The sequence below is a fragment of the Drosophila miranda genome (genome assembly GCF_003369915.1).
Source record: "Drosophila miranda strain MSH22 chromosome Y unlocalized genomic scaffold, D.miranda_PacBio2.1 Contig_Y2_pilon, whole genome shotgun sequence".
Taxonomy (NCBI): domain Eukaryota; kingdom Metazoa; phylum Arthropoda; class Insecta; order Diptera; family Drosophilidae; genus Drosophila; species Drosophila miranda.
In genome coordinates this window covers 31,593,454-31,619,149 of record NW_022881614.1, presented here as the reverse complement: position 1 = coordinate 31,619,149, position 25,696 = coordinate 31,593,454, and the positions used below count along the sequence as shown (strand labels likewise).

General features: G+C 44.5%; 3 protein-coding genes and 2 long non-coding RNA genes across 8 annotated transcripts in view; 1 reads left to right on the top strand and 4 right to left on the bottom strand.

Moving 5' to 3' along the window:
• The window catches only part of LOC117185687 (KN motif and ankyrin repeat domain-containing protein 1-like), a 41,166-nt gene extending 40,451 nt beyond the window's left edge, over positions 1 to 715 (top strand). For all 4 annotated transcript variants that reach the window (XM_033396868.1, XM_033396869.1, XM_033396870.1 and 1 more), the window contains one exon: positions 7 to 715. In XM_033396868.1, coding sequence (XP_033252759.1) covers positions 7 to 174 — 168 coding nt within the window. In that variant the 3' untranslated portion in view covers positions 175 to 715. The remainder of the gene's footprint in view (positions 1 to 6) is intronic.
• LOC108159878 (probable cytochrome P450 317a1) lies at positions 254 to 21,896 on the bottom strand. The gene is given in 3 exon segments (XM_033396872.1): positions 254 to 780; positions 20,018 to 20,758; positions 20,760 to 21,896. Coding segments are annotated over 3 exon segments (1,752 nt in total). The 5' UTR covers positions 21,632 to 21,896; the 3' UTR covers positions 254 to 641.
• On the bottom strand, positions 4,640 to 5,061 carry LOC117192206. Its single transcript, XR_004474248.1, has 2 exons — positions 4,995 to 5,061; positions 4,640 to 4,927 (listed from the first exon to the last, which is right to left on the bottom strand). It is a non-coding gene; the product is annotated as an uncharacterized LOC117192206 (long non-coding RNA).
• Positions 13,215 to 14,989, bottom strand: LOC117192203. The gene is made up of 2 exons (XM_033396873.1): positions 13,518 to 14,989; positions 13,215 to 13,447 (listed from the first exon to the last, which is right to left on the bottom strand). Exons 1-2 carry the CDS (start codon positions 14,598 to 14,600, stop codon positions 13,418 to 13,420), a joined length of 1,113 nt encoding a protein of 370 aa, XP_033252764.1. The 5' UTR covers positions 14,601 to 14,989; the 3' UTR covers positions 13,215 to 13,417.
• On the bottom strand, positions 18,144 to 18,528 carry LOC117192207. The gene is made up of 2 exons (XR_004474249.1): positions 18,492 to 18,528; positions 18,144 to 18,433 (listed from the first exon to the last, which is right to left on the bottom strand). It is a non-coding gene; the product is annotated as an uncharacterized LOC117192207 (long non-coding RNA).
• Positions 21,897 to 25,696: the final 3,800 nt, after the last annotated feature.

The following is a 25,696-nucleotide window of genomic DNA, read 5'->3' as shown; positions in this document are numbered from 1 at the left end:
CCACAGGATGGCAGCACGGCCTTCAAGATTGCCTGGCAGGCCGGGCACCGGGATGTGGGCCTGCTCCTCTACGTCCACGAGCAGATGCTGCGCAGCAAGCTGCCCAATCGCTGCGAGACCGCCAGGAGCTCGCTCCTCTCAATGGCGCTCCACAGCCGCCAGTCCCCGGAGTAAAGCCATTTCGTATTAGCGGCCAAATTGTCGAACAAACCGTTAGTTAATAAGGTTCTAATTAGCATTTTTCGTAGAGCGGCCCGGACAAACCGTAGAAGTGGCAAAGCAAAACACATTCCATAACGAAACTTGAAGAAAATAATATGAAACTTAAATTAGAATTATAATTAGACTTTAGTTTCGTGTACTTTGAAATATGTTTTATTTATTATTAAATTTTACTTTAGTGCTAACATATAAAACGGATTCTAGCCTAGAACTCTAATTTCGATTAACCAACGAAAGCAGCCAGCTATTTTTAAACAATGTCTTTAATCTACGCTAATAAGCTTAATTCTGCACAGGCCCGAGCCAACAAACAACCATATCAGCAAACGACAATGCAACAAACGATATTTAACTAACAATACTACTTGCGTGTAACTACGAATCAAATGGACAAATATTTTAATAGATCAAGTATACTTCTATTGTAAGACGGCAAAGTTATTTAATGGCAAAGTATTTGCTCTTTCGAAAATAAATAAATGAATAACTAAAACAGTGTACTCTAAACAGAGTATATTAAGTAAGAATGCCATTTGTGTGAGGTTCTGTCTCTCAGGTCTTTGTAACGTGCAACCACAATGTAGGCGAGATGGTCCTCTCAGCTTGGAGCGGCACGCTGTCAATTTTCCGGCTACTGGCTCGTCGGCCACGAGTGTGGTGTTCTTATGTATTTTGCTCCTAAGCTGAGGCCTACCCTATTATTATTTTACATTTAATGCATGTCACTAAGCCATTTGAAACCGGACGGAAAGCACAACACCTAAAACGAAAGACAATAACTGCACTGGTGAACGGACAACGACAAGAATTCCTCAGCTGTTCATGAGGAGTGATGTTCGCCCACCCTACCTTGGTCTTGTTGTGCCCTATAACACATGATTTGCTACAAGACCCCTTATATTATGGGGGACCTACAGGGGCTTGCTGCAGGAGATCAAACACTATTGCCTATACTCACACATTATAAACATTTATTCATTGCTTATGACTAAAATTCTTGATCCCTTGTAATTAAGTTTATTCATTAGAGTCTCCCTTCCCCGAGTATTGGCTACGACTTAATTTTAAATATAATAGAGTGAAGTAATGTAAATAAGTAAGAAGCTTAGATTAGATATGTTTGAGAACAGGTAATTTCAATAGGAATGAAAACAAAAGAAATGTAAGAAATTTTAATCTGAGCATTCGCTGGCATATCGATCCATCAAAAGGGAAGGTGTAATACGCGAGAGACGTAGGGAAAAGAATTAAGAGGAGAGCAATTATCTACGACTTTCCGATGCCCTCTCTTTTCATCCCACCAATTGGGTGTGCTCCCGTGACGAACTTTCAGAGCATTCGCCACACAAAAAAATGGAAGATAATTTGTTTGTTTAATCAAAACCACTTACAGGAACCTCCATCGACGAAGCGCTTCCGACTTGGGTTTCTGAAAAGTTTTAAAAAAAAGAGAACACACACAATTCGCACACACCAAAAAAAAAGTGAGACGACGACCGAGTGGCTCAGGCAGGTCGAGCTAATTTTACTGTGAATTTTTATCTCTCTTCTTCCCGTCCCTCACGCCCCTTCCGCATTCCTCGGCGCTCAGTCTCGCATTCCTCTTTGCGGATCACCGGCGCTTATCGAGCACCGGTATGTGGGGGCTCGCCCTCAGCGGCAAAGTTAGGTGGAGAAAAAGGGAAAGGGATAGAGAGATCAAAAAGCCTAAATGAAGAGGGACAATGAAATAACCCGGGTAAAAATGCTTAGAGCATATGACTGTGTTACGTTATTTTTTTTTTTATACCCGATACTCAAAATGAGTATTGGGGTATATTAGATTTGTGGTAAAAGTGGATGTGTGTAACGTCCAGAAGGAATCGTTTCCGACCCCATAAAGTATATATATTCTTGATCAGCATCAATAGCCGAGTCGATTGAGCCCTGTCTGTCTGTCCGTCTGTCCGTCCGTCCGTCCGTCCGTCCGTCCGTCCCCTTCAGCGCCTAGTGCTCAAAGACTATAAGAGCTAGAGCAACGATGTTTTGGATCCAGACTTCTGTGATATGTCACTGCTACAAAAATATTACAAAACTTCGCCCCGCCCCCTTCCGCCCCCACAAAGGACGAAAATCTGTGGCATCCACATTTTTAAAGATACGATAAAACCAACAACGCAGAATCGGTGAGGATGACCATATCTTCTACAGTGCAAAATCTGAACCAGATCGTATAATGATTATAGCCAGAATCAAGAAAACAATTTCATTCTTTCTCGCTCTGTCTCTCTCTAACACACAGGGTTCATGGTCGGTTTTGCCAATTGCAAAATATGAGTTCAAGGATCTCAGAACCTATAAGAGCCAGAGCAACCAAATTTGGTATCCACACTCCTGTGATATCGGACCTTGACCGTTTCGTGTCCAAATTTCGCCACACCCCCTTCCGCCCCCGCAAAGGACGAAAATCCTGGGCATCCACAAATCTCAGAGACTATTAAGGCTAGAGTAACCAAATTTGGTATCCGCACTTCGGTTAGATCTTACTATAAAACGTGTATCTCAAAATTTCGCCCCCCCCCCTTCCGCCCACACAAAAAACGAAAATCTGTTGCATCCACAATATTGCACATTCGAGAAAACTAAAAACGCAGAATCATAGATAATGACCATACCTATCAGATTGCTGAATCTGGATCAGATCGGATCATTTTTGTAGCCAAAAGCAAGAAATCAATTTTCAGTGGCTACGCAGCGCCTGACGTCACGCTCAGACTGATTTTCTGTCTCTCTCGCACGCACTCTTTGTCGTGTGGTTCAATATTAGCGGCGTCTGCCGGAGGAGAGCCATACTGACTTAGTATCGGGTATAACTGTAGAGTTGCGGTGTCCGCAGCAACTCACAACGTTCCACCTCGTTTGTCTAATTGTTGCTATTTTTCTTTTTTTTTTTTCTTTTGGACCAGGCTAGATCTCTGTGACAATTTCAACTTCGATCAGCCACTAACTGCCGAACACTTTTTCCTCTCTGCCTCCCCCTACGCGCGGGGTATGGACGCATACGCGGAGCGATGAAACAAACCGACGCGGCTGCCGTCTGCTGGGCACTAGCTGGCCTCTCCTCTCTGGCTCGCCGAATTGCTCCAAGGCGACGTCCCAAAGCTCCGTCGAATTTCTATGACCTGCAGCTGGATGTCGTGGAAGACGAGCCTCCTCCAATTTCCAACCTAGGGAAATTTGCACACACAGAACACCTTTACTCGGCTGTTTTTCTTTTCAACTTACCCAAACGGGTGCCCCGTCGAAAGGGTGTATTGCAAGGGTATCACTATACAACGCCTCACTGCCTGAGATATATTTCCTTGTCGTTATTTAATTTAAAAGGTTTCTCTCTCTTTTTTATACCCGATACTCAAAATGAGTATTGGGGTATATTAGATTTGTGGTAAAAGTGGATGTGTGTAACGTCCAGAAGGAATCGTTTCCGACCCCATAAAGTATATATATTCTGGATCAGCATCAATAGCCGAGTCGATTGAGCCCTGTCTGTCCGTCTGTCCGTCCCCTTCAGCGCCTAGTGCTCAAAGACTATAAGAGCTAGAGCAACGATGTTTTCGATCCAGACTTCTGTGATATGTCACTGCTACAAAAATATTTCAAAACTTCGCCCCGCCCACTTCCGCCCCCACAAAGGATGAAAATCTGTGGCATCCACAATTTTAAAGATATGAGAAAACCAAAAACGTAGAATTGTAGAGAATGACCATATCTTTAAGACTGCGGAATCTGAATTGGATCGTATTATTATTATAGCCAGCATCAAGAAAACAATTTCATTTTTTCTTGCCCTTTCTCTCTCTAACACACACGTAGCATAGGCGGATTTGCTTAGAGTAAAACATTAGCACCTAGATCTCAGAGACTACAAAAGCTAGAGCAACCAAATTTGGTATCCACACTCCTAATATATCGGACCGAGACGGGTTTGTTTCAAAATTTCGCCACACCCCCTTCCGCCCCCGCAAAGGACGAAAATCTGGAGATATTCAAAAATTTCAGAGACTATTAAGGCTAGAGTAACCAAGTTTGGTATCCGCACTCCTGTTAGATCTCACTATAAAACGTGTATCTCAAAATTTCGCCCCACCCCCTTCCGCCCACACAAAGGACGAAAATCTGTTGCATCCACAATATTGCACATTCGAGAAAACTAAAAACGCAGAAAATGACCATATCTATCAGATTGCTGAATCTGGATCAGATCGGATCATTTTTGTAGCCAAAAGCAAGAAATCAATTTTCAGTGGCTACGCAGCGCCCGACGTCACGCTCAGACTGATTTTCTGTCTCTCTCTGCCGGAAGAGAGCCATACTGACTTAGTATCGGGTATAACCGTAGAGTTGCGGTGTCCGCAGCAACTCACAACGTTCCCCCTCGTTTTTTTTTTGTTTCTTTTGGACCAGGCTAGATCTCTGTGACAATTTCAACTTCGATCAGCCACTAACTGCCGAACACTTTTTCCTCTCTGCCTCCCCCCTACGCGCGGGGTATGGACGCATACGCGGAGCGATGAAACAAACCGACGCGGCTGCCATCAGCCGGGCACTAGCTGGCCTCTCCTCTCTGGCTCGCCGAATTGCTCCAAGGCGACGTCCCAAAGCTCCGGCGAATTTCTATGACCTGCAGCTGGTTGTCGTGGAAGACGAGCCTCCTCCAATTTCCAACCTAGGGAAATTTTCACACACAGAACACCTTTATACACTTCACTCGGCTGTTTTTCTTTTCAACTTACCCAAACGGGTGCCCCGTCGAAAGGGTGTATTGCAAGGGTATCACTATACAACGCCTCACTGCCTGAGATATATGTATTTCCTTGTCGTTATTTATTTTAAAAGGTTTCTCTCTTTTTTTTTTTAATATTTAAAAACCCCGCTGCCACTTTAGAAAATGAACACCATCCAATGCTGTCGACCAGGCTTGGAATGCTGCAATGGCGTCTAATGACATCTATTTGTAGCCTCTCTTCTCGTCGAACTTCGACTTCGAACCCGCTCTCCTTTCGACGAGGAAGTCTGACCTGGCTCTGACCCACTCTCTGATCCCAGGCCCTCTTTGCCGACTGTTAAAGAGAATTGCTCTTGCCTCTCGTCAGATGGTGCCTAATTTTCGGCGGACCCCCAAAAACCCTAGGCCTCCTCACAGCAGCTACAAGCCTCACCGTACAACTCCCCCCTGCCAAGATCAGACTTGGGGTGCAGAAGGCTCACAAGGATGAACCGCTTGCCGCTGCTATTGGCGGATATCTTTCCCGTGGTATTTCCCAATGATTCGGCCCTGCAGATCTTCCAACTCATAAAGCGAATTTCCGAGCTTTCTCCGAACTCTAGCCTTCACGAAAGCGTGGTCAAGCTTAGGTTGTATCCAGCTTGGAAGTTGCTTTGTTTAAAATTCCTTCTATAAACTTCCTGCCCAACCTGGTATACTACCTCTCTTCATCTTAGATTATACTGCTTTTCATTACGAGCATTTTGCTTATCCATTACTTCACGTGCTTTCTTCCTGACCAATTCCAAGGAATCCTCTTTTGTGAAAGCTACCGCCCTTTCTTCCAACATCTCCAGCGATCTCAGCAAAGAGTAAGTGCCACCAGAAGTGATCATCTGCTGACCAAACACCATGTAATATGGCGTAGCGCCTACTCCCGAGTGGATAAAAGATGCTGCTTAAATTCTCGTCCCAATCTTTTTTATCCGGACGCACATACACTCTGATGGCGGCAATCACTGAGCGATTGACTCTCTCGGAGGCATTTGCCTGTGGCGCGTGTACCGCTGTCAAGGTATGTGAGATACGGTGGATTTTTAAAAGGCCTTGGAATTTTTCAGCCCTGAATTGGGATCCATTGTCGGACACTATGGTTTCGGGCACCCCGAAAGTATGAAAGAGATCCTCCCGCAAGTATTTGATAACTACATCAGCTGTCAGCTTCTTAACGGCTTTGAGGAAAACAAATTTAGAATAATGGTCTAACACGATAAAAATAGCGCCGTGACCACTTCGAGACCTAGGATATGGACCAAGAAAATCAATGTAAAGTCGCTAAAAGAATCTTTGTGATTCGGCCGGCTTTCCCATGGGTGGCCGCAAAGTAAAGTTCGGCGCTTACATTCACTGCAATTGTTCACATAAGCTTTGACGTCGTTAACCAATCCTGGCCAAAAGTAGTACCTACGGACGCGCTCCAAGGTCCTATGAATACCCCCATGCGAGGCTAACGGATCATCATGTGACTGTTTTAAGATCTCGCTGATCAAATCCTTAGGCACCCATAATTTCCAGGCAAACGAGTCATGAAGTAAGTCGCCATTCGCATGCTCAGCTCTTCGGTAAACTAAGTTGTCGACCACTTTTACGTCTGGCAATCGTTCCTGGTTGCTCTCTACACGCTCCACCAATTCACGATACCCTGCCGCTCTGAAGTGAGGAGATTCTAGATCCACCAGAAGCCCATTACTCTTGTCTATCGCTGCGATCGCATCCTGGTGAACCCTTGACAATGCATCTGGGACTATGTTCTGGGTTCCCTCTTGGTGCTCGATGCTAAATCGGAAACCTTGCAATTTTAGTGCCCATCGAGCTAACCTCGAGTGCAGATCATTTTGGGACATCAACCACTTCAGTGATGCATGATCCGTTATCACGGTGAATTGATGACCTTCGACATAAGCTCTGAACTTTTTTATGCACACTAAGGCCGCCAGGCACTCTAGCTCGGTCACTGTATAATTGCGCTGGGCTTTATTCAGCTTTTTAGACACGAAAGCTATCGGCATTTCATCCCCTTCCTCCGTCTTCTGGACTAGTACACCCCCTACTCACGTATTGCTCGCATCGCAATGTATATAGAAGGGCTTTCCAAAGTCAGGACTTCTTAAAACTGGAGCCTTGCACAGCATTTCTTTCAATTTCTCAAAGGCCTCTATTCCACCCTGGGACATGACGAATTTTTTTTTTGTTTTAGCAAGTCTGTTAAAGGGGCGGATAGCGAAGCAAAATCATGTATAAATTTCCTATACCACCCGGCCATTCCAAGGAAGCTCCTCAGGGCTCGGAGAGTTCTTGGGAGCGGAAACTTAGTAATAGCGGAAATCTTTTCCGGGTCTGTTTTAATACCGCCTTCGCCAATTACGTGACCTAGATATTTTACGGATTGGCTACAGAATCTGCTCTTCTCTATATTTATGGTCAGCCCTGCGTGACGGATGTGTTCTGCCACCGAACGCAGTACCTCAAGATGCGAGGGAAATGTGTCTGAAATGACCAGCAGGTCATCTAAGTAGACAAAGACTTGATTTCGAAGAGCTGCGGGTATTACCTTATCCATGAGTCTGGACATGGTTTGTGAGGCGTTGCATAAACCAAAAGGCATGACCTTGTATTGGTAAAACGGCCTCCCTGGTATGGTGAATGCAGTCTTGTCTCTCGACGCCACCTCCAAAGGTATTTGCCAAAACGCATCTTTCAAGTCCAGGCTAGTTACATATTCTGCCTTGGGCAATCTACTCAAGATGCCATCAATTTGGGTCAACGGGTACGCATCTTTTTCTGTCACCGCGTTTACTTTTCGACTGTCTAGACAAAGACGAGCTTTCCCAGGCTTTTGGACCAGAACCACCGGAGAAGACCAAGCGCTTCCTGACTCCTCAATCACCCCTAATCTCAGCATCCTATCAACTTCCCCGTACAGCAATTTCTCAACGGCCGGTGAGACTGAGAAATGTCTCTGCTTTACGGGCTTCGCATTCCCCACATCGATGGTATGACAAAGCATATCTGTCCTTCCCAGAACCGACACAGCGAAAGATGGAAATAGGGAAATCACCTGGTTTAACGCTGCCTCCTGAGCAGAAGTAAGTGAATGAACATCTGAACTCTCGCAAATTTCGGAAATCTTCCATTCGGACGGTAATAATTTGAAAAGGGACCAAAAATCAATACCTAAATATAAATCTTGACTTAAATTAGATATTATGAATAGCTCTATCGTTTTCGACTCCCCGCGGTACTCTATCTTAGTTGTTATCTTGCCTACTATTTGATGCTTCTTTCCATCTGCCGTAAAAGCATTGGACGACACCACTTTAAATGGTTTCTTACTGCATACTACCTCCTTTGCCAATTGACCACCCACGCAACTCATTCCGGCGCCAGTATCTAGCAATCCTACTACGGTTCTATCGAGTAACTTGACCTCGGCATACGGCCTCTTGTCTCCTTCCTTTTTCCTTGTTTTATTAATACATTTGAGAGATTTAAAAATGGGCCTTAATTCTACGTGCATTTCTAGTTAATCTCCTTGACTTAACAATTTCCACTGGAGGTGCTAACTTCTTACCCTCTATCAAATTTATATGCCATCCCACTATCGGTGGCTCCGCCTCCCAAAAATCCCGAGAAGGCTCTTCTTGCGTTTTGCCACTTGCTACATCTACTTTTGTTTCGCCGACCCCCTCTGCGGAACACTGGTCAGCCGACGAGACTCTGCCGTGTTCTCCTTGGTGTTTTTTTGACACTTTTTGCAAGATGGCTTATACGTGTTCGGCGCTCCGCAGCCAAAGCATAATATTTTCCGTTTAGCAACGCAGTTGTGGTAACGGTGTCCTTCTTTTCGACAATTCCAAAACACCAAGGATAAAGCTGCTATCTCCTCCCCAAACTCCGATTCCGAGAATTCTTCCGCATCCTCTCCCAAGGCTTCGTCCATTAGCTCCGAGATTTGCTTTCGAAATGGAGCAGGTTTTTGATAGCCATGAGTCCGACGCACCTCTTCCATAAAACATTCTCGCCTCCGACATATATCCCGTAGTGCTTCTATTGAGTCTATTTTCTGATTCAGGATCTCATGCTGTATTTCCGGCCGCAAATTTCGACGAAAGATCTCGACCGGAGTTTTATGAGAAAGAGGCTGCTCTAACCTGTCAGTGAGTTTTTGGATTGCGTCAAAAAATACCTCGAAAGTCTCTTTTTCTCTTTGTTTCCTATCGCGAATCATCTGTCTGATGTCTACGTCCGTCCGGGAATCCCTAAACTGCTTCCTCAACGCTTCACACAGATGCATCCACCGCACTGAGCCAACTGTCTTGTGATACATCCAATAAAAATCAGATTCTTTCCCTTCAAACAGAGTGTTTGCATTGCTGCACAACAGCATAAAGTTCCCTTCCAACGTTTGATGGGTAAGGGCCTCTACTCGGTATATAAATGAATCCACGCTTAAGGAGTCTGAGGCTCCCGAAAGCGAAGCTTCCAATTATTCATTATATGACCCACCTTGTCAGGTCTCTGAGCTAAGTCAGATACTGCTGATCTAGAGAGCAAAGTCTGGAGTGGAGGGGTGTAAACTGCGCCCTGGTTCCCCTCGGGAATTTCTAGCAATTGGTCCAAAGAAGCGTTCCTATTGAGGCTCCCTACTGACGGCTGCGGAATTTGCGCATTAGAAGCTAACCGAGCTTCGACAGTGGTACTTATCATTTGAGACATCTTCTCCGTCAGGTTGATAAGTAATTCATTCTGCATACCCCTAATAGCCGCCGTGATCTCCCTAGACACTTGATTTGAACTAAACGCTTGATATGAAGTAGACGCTTGACCCTCCGACCCCGCTTGGGATTGCTTACTGCCTCCCGCGAGAACTGACTTTGTCTGCTGTCTCGTCTTGCCAGGCACCAGAGGAGGCTGACCAACCGTTGGGGCAATACAAACCGCATTGCAAACTGGACAGGTTGTTTGGGTCTTAAGGTATGTTCGCATGCATGTTTTATGGAATTCATGCTGACAAGGAGTTCTATAAACATCTTCGGGGGCCATTGTGTCTTTGCACAGCCTGCAACAGATTGCTGAGGCGCTTGCCCCTTCATCATCAGACCGATCCAAGCCCATCTCTCTTTTTTATAGGTGTTTACTAAAAAAAACTATCTGCTTAACTCTGAAATGATATTGTAGGCCGTCTAACCCGGGAATTGTAGTGACCAATATCGGTGCGTGAGTGAACTGTATAGGTATAAAAACACAAACCCGGTGATTTAATGTAACTCTTTTTTATTAGCTGCGCGTCCGTCTCTCACAATCGCCATTTACAAAAAGTGCACTCACTCCCTTCTCGATGTTTCTTATCCGATATCTCACTATTGGTATTTCCCACCGAGTGTATCGATGGTGCGGTAAATACCAATGCGCGCTGTATGCTATTTTAAATACTAGTTGAATGCCTCACTAATTATTACCTTGCTACAATTCGGCCATCCTGACCGGAGTGCTCCTGAACTCCTTACATTTAATTTAGTTTCTAGATAGGTTGATTTATTACAGTTGGGTGTGGTTTACTCTTAATATTCTAAGTTTACGTGTTACAATCATTTTCTTCATTTTGATTCCCTGTGACATTTGCATTATTACCATTTTCAATCCACGGCTTCATATTTGCCACCGCCCAAACTCCTTTATACGGGATCCTTGATTGTTGAAACCCCTCTACATCTTCTAGCAAATACCTATCATTTTTTAACACCTTTGATATCTTATAAGGTCCTTTGAACTTCGGGATAAGCTTTTTAGACACCCCTGTATGAGTGTCGAAATTTCTCACCATAACTAGATCATTATCTACGTACACGTGTGGCTCCCTTCGCTTTGAATTTGTTGCTTGTTTGTTATAAGACTGTATTTTTTCCTGATGAGTGCCTGCTACTGCTCTAATCTTTTCTATATCCCTTGTTGCCCGCTGTTCGGTTAGTTCGTCTAGATGATCTTTTAGTAAATCTGAAACCTTTCCTTTTTGTACGACCCCAAACAACATTCTGCTCGGGTGTTCATTAATTGTTCTTTGAATTGTGTTGTTCATCGCGTGTTCTACTGTTTCCACTACCATATCCCAATGTAATCCTTTTTCCGGGTCAACAAGCTTTGCAATCATGGGTCCCAAACTTCTGTTCACCCTTTCTACCTGCCCGTTGGCCTGTGGCGACCCTGTTGCTATCTTTACGTGTTTAACATTGCTCTGTTCTAAGAATTCTTCAAACTCTTTTGACGTGAAACAGCTTCCTCTGTCTGACACAATGCATCTGGGTCTACTGTAAGCTCGGAAATAATCTTTTATTGCAATTACTGCTTCCTTTGTGCTAGTGGTTTTGGTCGTATAAAGTCTTACGAATTTGGTGAACGCGTCTATTACTACTAAAACATGTTTGTTGGCCCTGCCTTTGTCGACTGGCCCGAAATGGTCGATATGTACTACCTCGAATGGTCCTGACCCTTTTGGTATGTTGTGTAAAAACCCTTCCTCTTTTCCGTGTTTTGCTGAGTACGCTATGCATTTTAGACAGTTTTCAATGTGTCGCTTGGCTTTATACCTTACGTTTGAGATCCAGTAGCTTTTCGATATAGCGTCGGTCATCTTGTCTATACCGACGTGCCCTAGTTCATCGTGGTACTTATAGAGTACGTGGCCTTCCATTTCCTCGGGTACGCAGAATAGGATAGTATTGTTATCTTTTTTCCTGTATATTATTCCGTTTCTCATCTCATAATGTTTGTGTTCTGATTTCTGTAACGTTTCTCTCAGCTCCATCAGTTTGTTATCTCTGTTTTGGCATATAATTAAATTTTCTTCAAAGGTGTTTGTGTCTACCGTGAGTATCTGAACGGCTCTGCTTAGCGCATCTACGTGTTGCATTCTACTTCCTGACCTGTGTTCTAACTTGTAGTCATAATTTTGTAAATCTAACGCCCAGCGGGCAATGCGTGGATTGAGTTCTTTTTTGTTTAGAGTCATAGTTAGCGCGTTGCAGTCTGTCACTATTTTGAAGGGTATGCCTTGCACGTATACTCTAAACCGTTGTAGTGCATAAATTATCGCTAGTGTCTCCAGTTCAAAGCTGTGGTATTTTGCTTCGGTAATTGTTGTCCGCTTGGAGAAATAAAACACCGTGGGCATTCTGCCATCACCCTTCTTCTGCATTAGAATTGACCCGAAACCTAACGAACTTGCATCGCAATGTAATTCTGTCGGATCTCTGGGATTGTAAAGGGCCAAGATCGGTGCTTCCAACAAATTACTTTTGAGTTGTTCGAAACATTCTAGTTCTACGATACCGAATTCAAACTTCCTGTCTTTTTTGACCAATACTATAGGCGAAACGTATTCTGACTCACTGGTTCTGATGTAACCTTTTTCTGTGTATTCGTCTATCATTTTCTGTACTTGGGCTTTTTCGCTATACGACAGTCTTCTAGGTGGGCAATGAAACGGTTTTTCGTGTTCGAAATTCAACTTCATTTCCCACTTGGTTTGTGGTAAGTTTGGTCTTTCTGCGTTTACATACGCTGTCCTAAACATGTATTTAAGTCGTCGTGCGAGTTCTTGGCTACAATCTGTCCCTACTTTCAACTCCCAGTCGTTTTCTTTGTCTGGATACTGGCTTGGTAGTTCGTTGAAATTGGTTTTTACGCTCTCGCAGGTATCGCTGTCTTCCAGACACTCAACCATTGCAGAACACTCATTTTCTACCTTGCCTCCACTTTCTACTTCATGCTTATTCTCTTTATCACCCTCATCTTTAACTTCACATTCATATTCTCCTAAACACTCATTCTCTATTTTCCACTCATTTTTTTCTAAACACTCATTTTCTCCTAAACACTCATTTTCTTCTAAACACTCATTTTCTCCTAAACACTCATTTTCTTCTAAACACTCATTTTCTCCTAAACACTCATTTTCTTCTAAACACTCATTTTTTTCTAAACACTCATTTTTTATTTCACACTCGTTTTTTGTCTCACTCTCCTTCTCCTTGCAAATGTCACTTACAATTTTAAATTTGCATAAATTCATAAAATCCCTACCTAACACAGCCTCATAGCCCATCGACTCGTCTGCCACTACTAGTAATTCAAAGTTGATTCGATTTTTGTTAATAATTACAAAACTGGGTATTTTACCAAAGATGTTAAGTTTGCTATTATTTAGTCCAACATAAGCGTAATCCGCATTTTTATTCAAAATAAATTCAATTTCTCTGTTTTTCTTGTCTTTGTTAAACTTATATAAACTTAAATCATCTTCTTTGATTTCGTTCGAACTTAATCGTGAGCGCTCTTCCACTTTATTTAGGTTATTTTCCGACTGGTGCTCTAGACACGATAACTTCATAAAACTTATTGGGCTCCCTGAGTCGATGAGGCAATCTAAGGACAAGCATTTGTTATTGTAATTGCTAATGTATATATTAAATTTGTATATATAATCGTTATGTACCTTGTACTTCTTTTCGTCACAGTGTGACACCTGGTGACTCATGCTGCCGCATCCGTAGCACGCTCCTCTTTCGCGCTTGGGCTTGCGGCACTCCCCTGCCACGTGGCCCAAAGAGTTGCAGTTGTAGCAGCGAATGGGTGTTGGCGAGGCTCCAGTGTTTGCCCCTTCAGTTGAACCGTACTTCTTTGGCAGCATGATCTTCTCGAACGCCTTGAGTAGTTGATATGGAGCGCCAAAGCATTGCATGTGGGCTTGCCTACGCAGGCCTACATCTGGGATACCTTCGATGACTCCGTCAATAAACTCCTCGTCGTCAATGACTATGCGGGATGCCAGCGACACTTTGGCGTTGAAGTACATCGAGAACTCCTCGCCACGTGCCCATGAACGGGACTCGAACTTGCGACGGAGCAACAGTTTGCTTTCCTTGGGATGGAAAGTGTCTTCCATGACGTTCAACAATTGATCGATTGGCAGCGACATGTGCTCCGGACTCGAATGCAGCCACACCAATGCTTTGTCCTTAAGCTTCGACATTAGCAGCATTAGTAGCTTCTCATCCTTCAGTTTGTTCACTTTTGCGACGGCCTTAAACTGCGCGATCCAAGTTGTGACGTCATCGTTGTTTCCAGAAATGTTGCCATGATATGTTGGCAACATGTCTTTGGCGGCATTTAGCAACATGACGCCAGCGTCATTGCTGGCGGCTGGTGTTGTGTTCTCTCCTCTCCCTTCCTTCTCCCTCTCGCTCTGCAGCTTCAGCAGCTCGATTTGCAGTTTTAACATTTCAACCTCTGCTCGATATTCGCCATGGTTGTTGTTGTGCCCAGGCGCTTGCGGTGCTTTTTCGTTCTTCTCTTTGCGTTCGCTCTTCGTCGAGTCTTGATCTGCGGCCGCCTCATCTTCCCTCTCGTTCTCGCATGTTTCGGCTGCCGGTGGTCCCTGTCCCCGCAGCTCTACTGGTATTTCGTTAAGTCTCGCTGCCATGGCAGCTTTGCTTCCACCTTTTGGTAGATTGAGGGACTCCAGCCATTCGCGCAGCTGGGCGGCCGAGAACTCCTCCGTGCCGACCAAGTCCGACATGTTTTTTTTCAGCGATGGCGTCTTCGACGGACGAGATAATAAAAATTTTCGCTATTTTTCACTGGCGGCGATTGATCGTATCCCACTTCTGAAATTGTAGGCCGTCTAACCCGGGAATTGTAGTGACCAATATCGGTGCGTGAGTGAACTGTATAGGTATAAAAACACAAACCCGGTGATTTAATGTAACTCTTTTTTATTAGCTGCGCGTCCGTCTCTCACAATCGCCATTTACAAAAAGTGCACTCACTCCCTTCTCGATGTTTCTTATCCGATATCTCACTATTGGTATTTCCCACCGAGTGTATCGATGGTGCGGTAAATACCAATGCGCGCTGTATGCTATTTTAAATACTAGTTGAATGCCTCACTAATTATTACCTTGCTACAATATGTATGTATGTTTTCTTATATATATGTAATGAAGAAAATTTAAAAGTGAAATAAAATTTGAATATTAATTAAAAAAATTCTCAACTCAACAGCTTAAACAAAAAAGTATTAAAAAAAAAAATCCTAATGGTTTAATCTCCCAGCTAGCCTGGCTCCCTGCAGAGCCTCTCTTAATTGTCCGAATTAATTCACCAAGTACAGCTAAAGAGAAAAATACTTTCTGGCAAGTTAGAACACCTAAGCCGTGGGCAGTGGTAATTCTACGTTCTGCGCACCTGCGTCCAACAGCGCTTATAGAAGCAGTGATCCAAACTGCCAAACAAAGATAAGACAATGTAAACTGAGGCACTTAATAAAATGAGCCGTGGACAGGAGTGCACTTAAGCTAAATGCATCACCAGTGAATCCATGACGGTTCAGTTATCCTTTGGTCCCTCAGGCATAAAGTTGAGTAGCACTCACAGCGCAGACTGAAATGACATGGACAACAGATAGCTTCTTAAAGCTATTCTAGTAGTGTTCCTATTAATCACGACAATCAGGCTATTTGTACAGAAATAAGTAAAACTCACTCAGAACCCTTAGAATCGTGGCCCGGAAACCTGCCCTGGGGCTTATTTTCTATCGGTATTCCAAAGATCCGTAAGAGAACTGAATGACAGCGGAAATGATTTGGGTTTCTTTGCCTTTAATGAAGACATCGAACAGTCGCCAAGGAAAATTTAAAAAGTGAAGGTTTGTTTTAGGCCATTGCTCGTGAACCACACCCCTAAGTACAAATTTTAATAATTCCTACCTAACAGTGAGGCCCCACGTTGGGCGCCAAAAATAATAATCAATGTAACGTGCAACCACAATGTAGGCGAGATGGTCCTCTCAGCTTGGAGCGGCACGCTGTCAATTTTCCGGCTACTGGCTCGTCGGCCACGAGTGTGGTGGTCTTATGTATTTTGCTCCTAAGCTGAGGCCTACCCTATTATTATTTTACATTTAATGCGTGTCACTAAGCCATTTGAAACCGGACGGAAAGCACAACACCTAAAACGAAAGACAATAACTGCACTGGTGAACGGACAACGACAAGAATTCCTCAGCTGTTCATGAGGAGTGATGTTCGCCCACCCTACCTTGGTCTTGTTGTGCCCTATAACACATGATTTGCTACAAGACCCCTTATATTATGGGGGACCTACAGGGGCTTGCTGCAGGAGATCAAACACTATTGCCTCTACTCACACATTATAAACATTTATTCATTTCTTATGACTAAAATTCTTCATCCCTTGTAATTAAATTTATTCATTAGTTTCTCCCTTCCCCGAGTATTGGCTACGACTTAATTTTAAATAAAATAGAGTGAAGTAATGAAAACAAAAGAAATGTAAGAAATTTTAATCTGAGCATTCGCTGGCATATCGATCCATCAAAAGGGAAGGTGTAATACGCGAGAGACGTAGGGAAAAGAATTAAGAGGAGAGCAATTATCTACGACTTTCCGATGCCCTCTCTTTTCATCACACCAATTGGGTGTGCTCCCGTGACGAACTTTCAGAGCATTCGCCACACAAAAAAATGGAAGATAATTTATTTGTTTAATCAAAACCACTTACAGGAACCTCCATCGACGAAGCGCTTCCGAATTGGGTTTCTGAAAAGTTAAAAAAAAAGAGAACACACACAATTCGCACACACCAAAAAAAAGTGAGACGACGACCGAGTGGCTCAGGCAGGTCGAGCTAATTTTACTGTGAATTTTTATCTCTCTTCTTCCCGTCCCTCACGCCCCTTCCGCATTCCTCGGCGCTCAGTCTCGCATTCCTCTTTGCGGATCACCGGCGCTTATCGAGCACCGGTATGTGGGGGCTCGCCCTCAGCGGCAAAGTTAGGTGGAGAAAAAGGGAAAGGGATAGAGAGATCAAAAAGCCTAAATGAAGAGGGACAATGAAATAACCCGGGTAAAAATGCTTAGAGCATATGACTGTGTTACGTTATTTTTTTTTTATACCCGATACTCAAAATGAGTATTGGGGTATATTAGATTTGTGGTAAAAGTGGATGTGTGTAACGTCCAGAAGGAATCGTTTCCGACCCCATTAAGTATATATATTCTTGATCAGCATCAATAGCCGAGTCGATTGAGCCCTGTCTGTCTGTCCGTCTGTCCGTCCGTCCGTCCGTCCGTCCGTCCGTCCGTCCGTCAGTCCGTCCCCTTCAGCGCCTAGTGCTCAAAGACTATAAGAGCTAGAGCAACGATGTTTTGGATCCAGACTTCTGTGATATGTCACTGCTACAAAAATATTTCAAAACTTCGCCCCGCCCACTTCCGCCCCCACAAAGAACGAAAATCTGTGGCATCCACATTTTTAAAGATACGATAAAACCAACAACGCAGAATCGGTGAGGATGACCATATCTTCTACAGTGCAAAATCTGAACCAGATCGTATAATGATTATAGCCAGAATCAAGAAAACAATTTCATTCTTTCTCGCTCTGTCTCTCTCTAACACACAGGTTTCATGGTCGGTTTTGCCAATTGCAAAATATGAGTTCAAGGATCTCAGAACCTATAAGAGCCAGAGCAACCAAATTTGGTATCCACACTCCTGTGATATCGGACCTTGACCGTTTCGTGTCCAAATTTCGCCACACCCCCTTCCGCCCACGCAAAGGACGAAAATCTGGGGCATCCACAAATCTCAGAGACTATTAAGGCTAGAGTAACCAAATTTGGTATCCGCACTTCTGTTAGATCTCACTATAAAACGTATATCTCAGAATTTCGCCCCACCCCCTTCCGCCCCTACAAAAGACGAAAATCTGTTGCATCCACAATATTGCACATTCGAGAAAACTAAAAACGCAGAATCATAGATAATGACCATACCTATCAGATTGCTGAATCTGGATCAGATCGGATCATTTTTGTAGCCAAAAGCAAGAAATCAATTTTCAGTGGCTACGCAGCGCCCGACGTCACGCTCAGACTGATTTTCTGTCTCTCTCGCACGCACTCTTTGTCGTGTGGTTCAATATTAGCGGCGTCTGCCGGAGGAGAGCCATACTGACTTAGAGACTAACATACTAACTGTAGAGTTGCGGTGTCCGCAGCAACTCACAACGTTCCACCTCGTTTGTCTTATTGTTGCTATTTTTTTTTTTTTTTTCTTTTGGACCAGGCTAGATCTCTGTGACAATTTCAACTTCGATCAGCCACTAACTGCCGAACACTTTTTCCTCTCTGCCTCCCCCCTACGCGCGGGGTATGGACGCATACGCGGAGCGATGAAACAAACCGACGCGGCTGCCGTCTGCTGGGCACTAGCTGGCCTCTCCTCTCTGGCTCGCCGAATTGCTCCAAGGCGACGTCCCAAAGCTCCGTCGAATTTCTATGACCTGCAGCTGGTTGTCGTGGAAGACGAGCCTCCTCCAATTTCCAACCTAGGGAAATTTGCACACACAGAACACCTTTACTCGGCTGTTTTTCTTTTCAACTTACCCAAACGGGTGCCCCGTCGAAAGGGTGTATAGGGAGATATATTTCCTTGTCGTTATTTAATTTAAAAGGTTTCTCTCTCTTTTTTATACCCGATACTCAAAATGAGTATTGGGGTATATTAGATTTGTGGTAAAAGTGGATGTGTGTAACGTCCAGAAGGAATCGTTTCCGACCCCATAAAGTATATATATTCTTGATCAGCATCAATAGCCGAGTCGATTGAGCCATGTCTGTTTGTCCGTCTGTCCGTCCGTCTGTCTGTCCGCGTGTCCGTCTGTCCGTCCCCTTCAGCGCCTAGTGCTCAAAGACTATAAAAGCTAGAGCAACGATGTTTTGGATCCAGACTTCTGTGATATGTCACTGCTACAAAAATATTTCAAAACTTCGCCCCGCCCACTTCCGCCCCCACAAAGGCCGAAAATCTGTGGCATCCACAATTTTAAAGATATGAGAAAACCAAAAACGTAGAATTGTAGAGAATGGCCATATCTTTAAGACTGCGGAATATGAATTGGATCGTATTATTATTATAGCCAGCATCAAGAAAACAATTTCATTTTTTCTCGCCCTGTCTCTCTCTAACACACACGTAGCATAGGCGTCTTTGCTTAGAGTAAAACATTAGCGCCTAGATCTCAGAGACTACAAAAGCTAGAGCAACCAAATTTGGTATCCACACTCCTAATATATCGGACCGAGACGAGTTTGTTTCAAAATTTCGCCACACCCCCTTCCGCCACCGCAAAGGACGAAAATCTGGGGATATTCAAAAATCTCAGAGACTATTAAGACTAGAGTAACCAAATTTGGTATCCGCACTCCTGTTAGATCTTACTATAAAACGTGTATCTCAAAATTTCACCCCATCCTTTTCCGCCCACACAAAGGACGAAAATCTGTTGCATCCACAATATTGCACATTCGAGAAAACTAAAAACGCAGAATCATAGATAATGACCATATCTATCAGATTGCTGAATCTGGATCAGATCAGATCATTTTTATAGCCAATAGGAACAAATCAATTTGCAGTGGCTACGCAGCGCCCGACGTCACGCTCAGACTGATTTTCTGTCTCTCTCGCACGCACTCTTTGTCGTGTCGTTTAATATTAGCGGCGTCTGCCGGAGGAGAGCCATACTGACTTAGTATCGGGTATAACCGTAGAGTTGCGGTGTCCGCAGCAACTCACAACGTTCCCCCTCGTTTTTTTTTTAATATTTAAAAACCCCGCTGCCACTTTAGAAAATGAACACCATCCAATGCTGTCGACCAGGCTTGGAATGCTGCAATGGCGTCCAATGACATCTATTTGTAGCCTCTCTTCTCGTCGAACTTTGACCTTGAACCCGCTCTCCTTTCGACGAGGAAGTCTGACTTGGCTCTGACCCACTCTCTGATCCCAGGCCCTCTTTACCGACTGTTAAAGATAATTTCTCTTGCCTCTCGTCAGATAGTGCCTAATTTTCGGCGGACCCCCAAAAACCCTAGGCCTCCTCACAGCAGCTACAAACCTCACCGTACATCCTCCTGTCCTCCATATTATACCTACATATTTGATAGTTTCGTTAGTAAATAGTTTTAAATTGCTTTCTATACTTTGTTCATGGTTTAAATTCTGTAGATGACTAATTCGGGCGCCGGGCTCGATGACCCCCAAAGGCGTCAGCTGTAGGGCAATGCCATCCTCCAGGCTGACCAGCGGCTTCCTCGAGTTTAGAGTAAATTCGTACTCCATAAGGAGCAATGCCAGAGCCAGGCGCAGTTGCAGCTGGGCAAACTGTGTGCCTATGCAGTTGCGGGCGCCCACCCCAAAGCCGAACCAGGTGCCCTGCTCTTGCAGCGAGTCTCTTGGGCCCCCCCATCGATCCGGCTTGAATTCCTCGGGCTCTGGATAGATATCGGGATCGTGGTGTATGGCATGTGTGGGGATGATCAGGAATAGCTCCTTGACCAGCATATAATTGGGATGGTCGGGCACCTGGTAGTCGGTGAGGGTGCGGCGGAGTATATAGGGCGTGATGCGATGCACCCTGAGGGTCTCGTTGATGACCTGACCCAGATATGCCAAAGATTGGACGCACTCATAGTTCAGGTTGTTTTCGTGGCGCTCCATAGCCTTTTTGATCTCCTTCCGCACCGTGGCCTGCACGTCTGTGTGCATTGCTAGCTCGTAGAGGATATAGGACAAGGTGTTCGCCGTTTGCTCGTATCCCGCCTTCAGAAGTACGACGGCATGGGCCGCCAGCTCATTCTGCAGATGGGTGTGCCTTGATCTCCACCAGCAGCTGCAGGTAATCCTGGTGCCGCACGCCGGAGGACTCGCGTTGCTCCACGATGTCCGAGAGTAAAGTGAGGAAGTAGGTCTCCGCCTGCTTGGGGGTCCGGCGCATTCGCAGAACGCGGCAGAAGTTAGGAAACCTGATCATCATCAGATTCATCAAATAGCCGTGCTTGTGACTGCTCACGGCCATCTCAGTCATTTTCTCAAAGTCCTCCAGGGAGTACTTCAGCCGCTGCTGGGCATCCAGGCCAAAGACGCACTTGGCCAGAGCCGAGAGCACATATCGCCGCATCAGTTTCTGTATGTGGAGCGTGGAATGCGGCTGCTTCATCAGCTTAGAGGTGACGGTAAGCAGAAGCTGTTCCGCCTCCTCGTAGAGACTGCCAAACAGCCAGGACATGCGATCGCTCTCCAGACTGGGGTCCAGCTTCTGGCGCATCTCCTTCCAACTCTGACCGCGCATGGCGAACAGGTCCCCCGAAAGCGGGTCCGTTTTCTGATTACAGTACAGCCCGCGATCATTGAAGTTCCAGAAGTCCTTGATCATTATTTGCCTGATCAGTTCGCGATCTAGGATCAGAGCCCGCGGCTGCAGCAGAGCGTAGAAGCCGCAGAACGGTCCGCTGCCCTTGAATTTAGAGTAGAATGCCGAGTAATGAGCCGTCTTCATCGCCTCGGTACTGAGACTCTGTGTCACTATTTGCCTAACGATGGGCCATAGCTTTTTCGGCCTCTCGTGCGGAATGTTCAGATAGCGCCAATAGTTCCGCTGATAACGCGCTGCCATAATTAGCAGAATCACTAGACCCAGCACCACCAGCCCAATAATGGTGAAAATTATCCACATATTCTGCATAATGAGTGCTTTCCTCTGTTTGGGAGCTCTGGGAGTCTACTTCCTTTCCAGACTCTTTCTGTCCCACTCGCGCGCTAACACTCTCCACTATGTCTCCGTCTCGTTCTACCCGCGGCAGTCATAGTGTCACCGACTATGATCTAATGCGTTCTTACGTTCGTTACGTTCATTACCGGATCGCGTTGTTCGACTGAGTGCGTTGGAGAAAAGTAACTATTTACGATACTCGCTCTCGAGACCCGGTGGGAGCTTTTAATTTGCTGTTTTTTGGAGTGCGCTACACTGAAGCTTATGGACTGCCGCAGACGGTTCGTGGGCGTCTGAGTGAGGCCACACAGACAGATGGATACTCGTATTATTTCTTCATTTTCAATGTTGGTGGCGCAATCAGATACTCTCGTTTATGCCTTGTAAGAGATCTTGATCTGGCACATCTCGTTGCAGATAAACATTTGAAGTAACTATGCACAGTTATTGGCAAAGATCATCACTAAAAAGAACATTTTTGGTTTGGGTTAGACCCTCAAGGTTCTATTTAATGTTCTTATTTACTAAATTGAATGCAAACCTTCATTGTAGGGCGATTTAGTGTTCACCTTGCTAGATTCCCCAATCTGTTATCTTATCAGCTTGCGACTGTATTTTATTAAACATTTTTCTTCAAGTACGGTTGTTTTTACCTGTCTACACTGTGCAAGAAATGTGTGTGGTCTTACGCTTTTCCAACTATTTGTGTAATTTGTATGTGAGAACTAATAATGTTCGTTGCTGGACCTTTCTCCTACCGGCCGAATGTTACGCTCAATTAGCGATTAAATGGCATAACAACAAAATACACAAATAGTAACAAAGAAAAAGCTCATCCGCAAAGCCGAAAAGCAAACAAAACGAGGGGGAACGTTGTGAGCTGCTGCGGACACCGCAACTCTACGGTTATACCCGATACTAAGTCAGTATGGCTCTCCTCCGGCAGACGCCGCTAATATTAAACGACACGACAAAGAGTGCGTGCGAGAGAGACAGAAAATCAGTCTGAGCGTGACGTCCGGCGCTGCGCAGCCACTGCAAATTGATTTGTTCCTATTGGCTATAAAAATGATCTGATCTGATCCAGATTCAGCAATCTGATAGATATGGTCATTATCTATGATTCTGCGTTTTTAGTTTTCTCGAATGTGCAATATTGTGGATGCAACAGATTTTCGTTTTTTGTGTGGGCGGAAGGGGGGGGGGGGGCGAAATTTTGAGATACACGTTTTATAGTAAGATCTAACAGAAGTGCGGATACCAAATTTGGTTACTCTAGCCTTAATAGTCTCTGAGATTTTTGAATATCCCCAGATTTTCGTCCTTTGCGGGGGCGGAAAGGGGTGTGGCGAAATTTTGAAACAAACTCGTCTCGGTCCGATATATTAGGAGTGTGGATACCAAATTTGGTTGCTCTAGCTTTTATAGTCTCTGAGATCTAGGCGCTAATGTTTTACTCTAAGCAAAGCCGCCTATGCTACGTGTGTGTTAGAGAGAGACAGGGCGAGAAAAAATGAAATTGTTTTCTTGATGCTGGCTATAATAATAATACGATCCAATTCAGATTCCGCAGTTTTAAAGATATGGTCATTCTCTACAATTCTACGTTTTTGGTTTTCTCATATCTTTAAAAATTTGAATGCCACAGATTTTCGTTCTTTGTGGGGGCGGAAGTGGGCGGGGCGAATTTTTGAAATATTTTTGTAGCAGTGCCATATCACAGAAGTCTGGATCCAAAACATCGTTGCTCTAGCTCTTATAGTCTTTGAGCACTAGGCGCTGAAGGGGACGGACAGACGGACAGACGGACAGACAGACAGACAGACAGGGCCCAATCGAATCGGCTATTGATGCTGATCAAGAATATATATACTTTATGGGGTCGGAAACGATTCCTTCTGGACGTTACACACATCCACTTTTACAACAAATCTAATATACCCCAATACTCATTTTGAGTATCGGGTATAAAAACGAGGTGGAACGTTGTGAGTTGCTGCGGACAGCGCAACTCTATAGTTATACCCGATACTAAGTCAGTATGGCTCTCTCCGGCAGACGCCGCTAATATTGAACGACACGACAAAGAGTGCGTGCGAGAGAGACAGAAAATCAGTCTGAGCGTGACGTCGGGGGCTGCGTAGCCACTGCAAATTGATTTGTTCCTTTTGGCTACAAAAATGATCCGATCTGATCCAGATTCAGCAATCTGATAGATATGGTCATTATCTATGATTCTGCGTTTTTAGTTTTCTCGAATAAGCAATATTGTGGATGCAACAGATTTTCGTCCTTTGTGTGGGCGGAAGGGGGTGGGGCGAAATTTTGAGATACACGTTTTATAGTAAGATCTAACAGAGGTGCGGACACCAAATTTGGTTACTCTAGCCTTAATAGTCTCTGAGATTTTAGGATGCCCCAGATTTTCGTCCTTTGCGTGGGCGGAAGGGGGTGTGGCGAAATTTGGACACGAAACGGTCAAGGTCCGATATCACAGGAGTGTGGATACCAAATTTGGTTGCTCTGGCTCTTATAGGTTCTGAGATCCTTGCACTCATATTTTGCAATTGGCAAAACCGACCATGAAACCTGTGTGTTAGAGAGACACAGAGCGAGAAAGAATGAAATTGTTTTCTTGATTCTGGCTATAATAATTATACGATCCAATTCAGATTCCGCAGTCTTAAAGATATGGTCATTCTCTACAATTCTACGTTTTTGGTTTTCTCATATCCTTAAAAGTTTGAATGCCACAGATTTTCGACCTTTGTGGGGGCGGAAGTGGGCGGGGCGAAGTTTTGAAATATTTTTGTAGTAGTGCCATATCACAGAAGTCTGGATCCAAAACATCGTTGCTCTAGCTCTTATAGTCTTTGAGCACTAGGCGCTGAAGGGGACGGACAGACGGACAGACGGACAGACAGACAGACAGACAGGGCCCAATCAATTCGGCTATTGATGCTGATCAAGAATATATATACTTTACGGGGTCGGAAACGATTCCTTCTGGACGTTACACACATCCACTTTTACAACAAATCTAATATACCCCAATACTCATTTTGAGTATCGGGTATAAAACCGAGGTGGAACGTTGTGAGTTGCTGCGCACAGCGCAACTCTACAGTTATACCCGATACTAAGTCAGTATGGCTCTCTCCGGCAGACGCCGCTAATATTGATCGACACGACAAAGAGTGCGTGCGAGAGAGACAGAAAATCAGTCTGAGCGTGACGTCGGGGGCTGCGTAGCCACTGCAAATTGATTTGTTCCTTTTGGCTACAAAAATGATCCGATCTGATCCAGATTCAGCAATCTGATAGATATGGTCATTATCTATGATTCTGCGTTTTTAGTTTTCTCGAATAAGCAATATTGTGGATGCAACAGATTTTCGTCCTTTGTGTGGGCGGAAGGGGGTGGGGCGAAATTTTGAGATACACGTTTTATAGTAAGATCTAACAGAGGTGCGGACACCAAATTTGGTTACTCTAGCCTTAATAGTCTCTGAGATTTTAGGATGCCCCAGATTTTCGTCCTTTGCGTGGGCGGAAGGGGGTGTGGCGAAATTTGGACACGAAACGGTCAAGGTCCGATATCACAGGAGTGTGGATACCAAATTTGGTTGCTCTGGCTCTTATAGGTTCTGAGATCCTTGAACTCATATTTTGCAATTGGCAAAACCGACCATGAAACCTGTGTGTTAGAGAGACACAGAGCGAGAAAGAATGAAATTGTTTTCTTGATTCTGGCTATAATAATTATACGATCCAATTCAGATTCCGCAGTCTTAAAGATATGGTCATTCTCTACAATTCTACGTTTTTGGTTTTCTCATATCCTTAAAAGTTTGAATGCCACAGATTTTCGTTCTTTGTGGGGGCGGAAGTGGGCGGGGCGAAGTTTTGAAATATTTTTGTAGTAGTGCCATATCACAGAAGTCTGGATCCAAAACATCGTTGCTCTAGCTCTTATAGTCTTTGAGCACTAGGCGCTGAAGGGGACGGACAGACGGACAGACGGACAGACAGACAGAC

Excerpts from the sequence above, each read along its gene's own strand:
- LOC117192203 (XM_033396873.1), bottom strand. The coding sequence starts at position 14,600 with ATGTCGGACTTGGTCGGCACGGAGGAGTTCTCGGCCGCCCAGCTGCGC. Across the intron at positions 13,448-13,517 it reads GTGACGAAAAGAAGTACAAG|ATTGCCTCATCGACTCAGGG; the intron begins GTACATAACGAT and ends GCTTGTCCTTAG.